We start from the raw sequence: 6000 nt of genomic DNA on the forward strand, positions 1-6000 counted from the left end.
AAATGCCAAACAATAATTTGCCTAACAAATTTTCTTGACAACCAGTGGTCCTGTATTAGATCAAAAAATGAAATTCACACTCAGGAGGTAATGCACTTCAGGATATTTTTTACTGAGCAAATGCTAGCTTAGGCAAAAGTTTATTCTCTACTTCAAGCATGAGAGAGAGAGACCTCAGAACATAACATTAAAAAAAAAAAATCCATCACACCCAAAGAGAGAGGAGCTTCCAACTTGACCAAATATTCACATTTAGAATTCAAAAGACAACTGGAAAACTACACAGTTTTTTTGGTTTGGGTTGTTCGGGGTTTTTATGTTCATTAGGCTTAAAGGTGTGGAAATAGCTGTATTATCTGTGACAATATCATCTGCACAGCATGCATTTCTCCTAAATACTGCCTTTTCAGCCACTGCAAAGACAGCTCAAAATGTTCCTAAGCAGTGTCAGGCTGATCTAATATCCATCAGGGTACATCTAGTTAAAAATCCTAGTCACATTCAAATACAATTTTCTCAGTTTGAGTTCAGCAAATAATAAGGTCTGGTTGATATTATCTTTGCATAAACGTTAGATTACAGACCCATATAAATTTGCCTACTATAATGAATGCATACTGGCACCAATTTACCTATGGCAAAGGAAAGCATCACACCCTGCAACCTAAGTGCTATAAAGAGGACACTGGGGAAATCATTAAACAAAGCTTAAGTATTTTGGGGGCATTAAGGTGACAGGGTTAAGTTGGACATCAAATGTATGCTGAACCTTTTTATCTGAACATAACACATGTAACAAGCTTCATGGATACTGAGTGAATGCAAAAGACAGGTAAATAAGTAGGGTACTCCAGAATAAATTCTCAGTAGGAGGACAGGGTGAACACAAACTTACATGAGAAGGTGAACACAAACTTACATGAGAAGTAGTACTTAAGGGAATCCATACAAATCAGAAAGACAAAGAAAAGCAGTGATAATAGGCAAAAATATCTGCTGTGGTCCTCAGAGAAAGTTTGTTCTGGAACTGGGAGGATAAAAACAGAGCTAAGAACAAGAGGCTTTCTATGGAGATATAATAAAATAGGAAGATCGTCACTGCAAAGAGAGCACCTGAATGAAGCAATTTGCAATGACAGAAATAAAGGGAGCAAGCCTGGGAGTTGCCAGAGAGAGGCCAGAAATAAATGACAGCAACCACTCTTAAGAGGAGAAAAGGAGAACAAGATTTTCACCGTAAAATACACTGTTGATTTAAATAGGAATAGGATAATACAGGAAAAAGCATGACTCATCTACTGGCTTTTAAAAGAGGCAGTTAAAAATACAGAAGAGAAAGAAAACTGGGTCTCCCACTGTGATCGCACTGGATTCACACAGTGCAAATGGCTTGATGCTCCCTCAGACATCAGAGGCAGAGGAGCAGCAAGTCTGGCTTCTCTCATACAATACATCATCTGTTTCAGCCCTTCCTAGAACATGTTTTGGTGCAGGTAGGACATGCAGCTTTTATCTAAGTGTCTGCAGCATAAAAAGGACTCTGGCATACTCCTCTTCAATTTCTGCTTTAAGCAGTTTCTTATTGGGAAAAACACAGTCACTTTTCTAATTGGCATCTGTTTTTAAAATAAATTATTAAAATATGGAGAAACAACTCTACAGGTTCTCTATTTCCCCTCCCTCATCTCCTCTCAGATTTTCCTTTCCCCACATTTACTTTCCTTCTGACTAAAAGCCTGATCTAAAGCAAATGGGAACCTTTCAATCCATTTTTGTGTCTTTGGTTAAGACCTTACATGCTTCAATTTACTAAGCAATGATGTCTAAACGTAGCCAGTTGAAGCTGTTCTATCACCTCCCATGTCACTGCATGTTGGTATGGATATTTCGAACAGAATATAATTTTAAACAACACTTAGAGCAAAATAATGAAGTCTTAGTCTACAAAATGTATGCATCGAGAGCAACATAAAAACTTCTGGTCAGGTCTCACAGGTGATCACTTATCCATTAAATATAACAAGTTGAATACACTGTATGAGACTGTACGAGCTACTGGATCTTCAAAACAGCAACATTACTCCTAGCCTCTGAGAACTTCATGTGACTTCCTCTGAGAATGTGGTTTGGAGCAGGAAGAGAAAAGGCATGAAGGGAGAAGGAAGAGGGGAATTAAGGGAACAAAACACAACACCCATTTTTCATTCCGTTGAAACAAAGCCTGTCCAACTTCACCAAGTCGCCTCTTTCATCTGGTTTTATTTCCCAGATAACATACCACTTCCATGACATGTGCACTCCACTGAGAGAGAAGCTGCAGGCCTTGGAGAGAGAGATCAAAGAGCTTCCGATACTCAGCATCTGTTTTTTGAGCTTCTTGTCGACCAGACCCAGTCACCACCTATATGTACATTATTCATGAACAAAAAAACAAAAACCAAAAGCAAACCTACATCAGAAGATGCTGTATCCGGCATCCACAGCCAAATTTCTACATAGATTTCTTTTAAGCATTAAAACAGCATCATGTACCAGCATCTGCATTAATATCAGCTTTTTCTTCTAGAGACTCACATAGTTAAACTTCACAGATGTTGGTCAAGAGATAGAAACAACTGGTATCCATAATCACCAAAATATAGTTGCAGATGAATTAAAGACAGCAATTTTTTATATATATATATATATATTCTCTACATGTGTATATATTTTATATGTGTACGTGCGTGTATACGTGTACATTTTTTTCCTAAGCTCTTAACTTTTAGTTTCATTTAAACTGTTAAGAGCACCCATTTGGAGTAAGGGCTAGACAACCTATTCCAAAAGAGACATCCCAAAAGTTCTAGGATATGTATCCTAGATAAATATATAGACAGAGGCAGAAGAATATTGCTGTTTGTACGACGTATCATCCTTATTTTCAATTTAAATAATACAAATATCACACAGAGAATGGGTATTAGCCCTGCAGCCAGCTTCTCTTGATTCAGGTGATGAAACTTTGTCATTTATGCAGCCTGAAGTTTACCTGCTCTTCAGATACTTAACAGTAACTGTTAATCAGCAGCATGAAATTTGCACATATAGCTCTAATCCCACACACCTCACTGTTGCTGTAACGAGCCAGTTCTGATATGAAACGCATATGGTCTTCTCTGATTTGGATCATCTGCTCACATATATTGTATTGGGGACTGCTGCTGGAGGACGTGCATGTCCATCTGTTTCAGAAGACAAAAAACCCACCTAAATCAGTTCAGGCAATAAACAGTACAACTGATACAGCAAAGAAAGATCCACAATGCATGACACTTTTTTTTTTTTTTTTTTTTTTTTTAGTTTTCCTTCCCCTCTATTTGAGGCCTTTCCTCTCTTCACACCTCTGCCTCTGACCCTGCACAATCTATTAGTGATGGACTGCCCTTTTGAGTTCAAATAGCACTTCCTCCAAGTCTTAAAAAAAAACAAAAAACAAAAAACACCACAAAATCCCACTTTTTTCTTTTCTGTTTGTTCTTTTTTAAAGGTGGCTGCTATGAAATACAAACCAGCATCTCTCTTCAGGAGCATACACTTAGGGACAGGACCAAAAAGGATTGAAAGGCAGGGCAGAAGTATAGGTATAGGCTGTAAGATACATCTAGCTACCTTTGGATTTGTTATTATATATACCTTCATTATTCTTGCTTAACTATGAAGAGCCTACAGTATGCTCCCAACTACGAAAAAAGGCATTATTAAATACTATTAACATGTTATCAAGAGAGACACAAAAGACATGCTACCAAGAAGGTCATGTTAAGTAGCCTCATATTTTTAGTAGCTCAGTAGGCCCACTGCTGTTGATTTTCTCTTAGAAATTACATGCAGGTTACGTGCTTTTTCTGCAGGAATTAAAATGCAAAGCACTACATTCTAAACTCATGTAACTACATGGAGGGACGGTCTTGGAGCAGCATGGAAATGTTCACTAAAACAAAGCAATAACCATAAACCATGGAACCATTTATGTAAAAACTGGCTGCATTTTCCAGCCATTTTGCTGTGCTGCACACCTAGCCAACAAAAAAAGAAGGGGGAGACAAGCCAAGTTGCTGCTCCATATACAATATACACATGCCTATTTACCCATGCACTACTACTGCTCACCTTGCTTAGTAAAATCCTTCATTTCTTTTAAAGAAAGTTTCATATTTAAAGGAAAAAAAATTAAATTAGTGTAAGATAAAATTAATTTCCTCCAACCCAGGCGATAATAAACGTCACAGACAAGAATGAGCTCAGCAGCACAAAAAGGTCTTTAAATAACCTTTTTCTTTAGTTGTATCTATTACATGAATTACATTAATAGTGAAATACCCACACCAAAAGGTAGACCAAGGTGAAAATCCTATTAAAGTAATTACCACAGACTAACAGGTGATTATGCAAATATACTCCAAGGGTCTGACTTTCCCCAGCCCAGATGCTCCCCTCTGTTTCCTTTTCCCTCTTACCTGGATTTATTTTCCTCATAATGGGCACTGGTCTTAATGTATCTTGCAAGTTCAATCTGCATATCACCGAACAGTGGGACAACCTGCAACTGCTGTACACAGGGAATAAATCAGATTAGATAAATTATTAAACATAAATCTTAGTGAAAGAAAACCATTATTTACCCATATATAGTCCAAAGCTATCTTTATTCTATTTAATTATATTTAAAATGCAAGCAGAATTAATTTTAAAAATCACATATTAACATAACATCTTAACCAACCTTAAAGAACTTGTCTATCTTGGCTAAATTTATCCTTTTCTTTGCATCCAGCTTATAGATGTTACTGACACTTCCATCCATCAGGTACAAACCAAAGCCCATAACCTAAAAAAAAAAAAAAAAAAAAATCAAACCTCTCCACAAAAGGACCTCAGAGGTAAAAACTCTTCATATCATTAAAAAAAAAGTAGTATTTTAAAAACAGTCCTGAAACATTCACCCTCCTTCAAACAGATTATATTTTAAATATATACATATAATAAAAGAATGCTACAGAAATATATATTAGTAGGTTTTACATTAACATTAGCCTGATCAGTTCCTTAAAGATGTTTCATCCTTAAAAGATGCTACTTGTTTGTATGAAGGTTTAGCATACCAAAAAAAAAAAAGTCTCACACTGAAACTAGAGTCTGGCTATTTTTAGACAGGTTTTTGTTTTTTTTTTCACTTCCACTTTATTAATATAGCTCTAACTTCTCGGAGCTATTGCTTTTTATGGCTTTCAGCACATCTCTAAATTATGCAGGCAAGAGCTGAGAAAAATCCACAAAAAAATCTAATTATACTTTATCCAAGTTCATTAATTAACATAGGGCTATAATTCAGTATTTACAATAGCAGGAGCTGAGCATTAGCCACTTAAAAGCATGCATTTACCAAACAAAAGGCCTAAATATGAAAGACATGTTGGACACCCCTGCAGACAGAACACAAGTATTCTAGACTTCATGTATGGTTTCACGATACTTCCATTTGGCCCTAATAAACAGACCTCTTCAGAAGTTAAACACTGAAATGACTCAAAATATTTGACATGAGTCAAATCTTCAATTCTTACTCTACACCTTTTCTTCCACTGCAAGACATGTAGCTGGTAATATCAAACCACACTTCATGCTGTCCAGCACCCTCTTATTACATGTATGTATTCCAACTAACTAAACTTACCTACTTGCTGACCCTAATTTTAAGCTACGTCTTCTCTGAAATATTTGATACACAGCCTCACCTCTAAAAGCTTTTTATACAAACTTGCCACATATCTAAAAATAAAACGTGTCGTTCCTTTCTGCTGTCATTATACTTCACAGAAACAGTTCCATAGAATCGGTTTCCTAGCAAGACTGCAGTTCAGTTGGGTCAACTTCAAATTATGTAAAACAAAAAAGGATTTAGCATGTAGTAAAAGACAATTGGTGGGGGGGGGGGGGTAAAATTTGAATATCTTGGTT

The 6000-nt window shown here is 36.4% G+C and overlaps 1 protein-coding gene across 2 annotated transcripts in view; it reads right to left on the reverse strand.

Annotated features, from left to right (window-relative positions):
• The window catches only part of CYFIP1 (cytoplasmic FMR1 interacting protein 1), a 62307-nt gene that overhangs the window by 48699 nt on the left and 7608 nt on the right, over positions 1-6000 (reverse strand). For both annotated transcript variants that reach the window (XM_010287231.1, XM_010287232.1), the window contains 4 exons: positions 4766-4870; positions 4500-4591; positions 3107-3224; positions 2279-2401 (listed from right to left, as the gene is read on the reverse strand). In XM_010287231.1, the coding sequence (XP_010285533.1) occupies positions 2279-2401; positions 3107-3224; positions 4500-4591; positions 4766-4870 (438 nt within the window). The remainder of the gene's footprint in view (positions 1-2278; positions 2402-3106; positions 3225-4499; positions 4592-4765; positions 4871-6000) is intronic.

This window comes from Phaethon lepturus, unplaced genomic scaffold, assembly GCF_000687285.1.
Source record: "Phaethon lepturus isolate BGI_N335 unplaced genomic scaffold, ASM68728v1 scaffold7455, whole genome shotgun sequence".
Taxonomy (NCBI): domain Eukaryota; kingdom Metazoa; phylum Chordata; class Aves; order Phaethontiformes; family Phaethontidae; genus Phaethon; species Phaethon lepturus.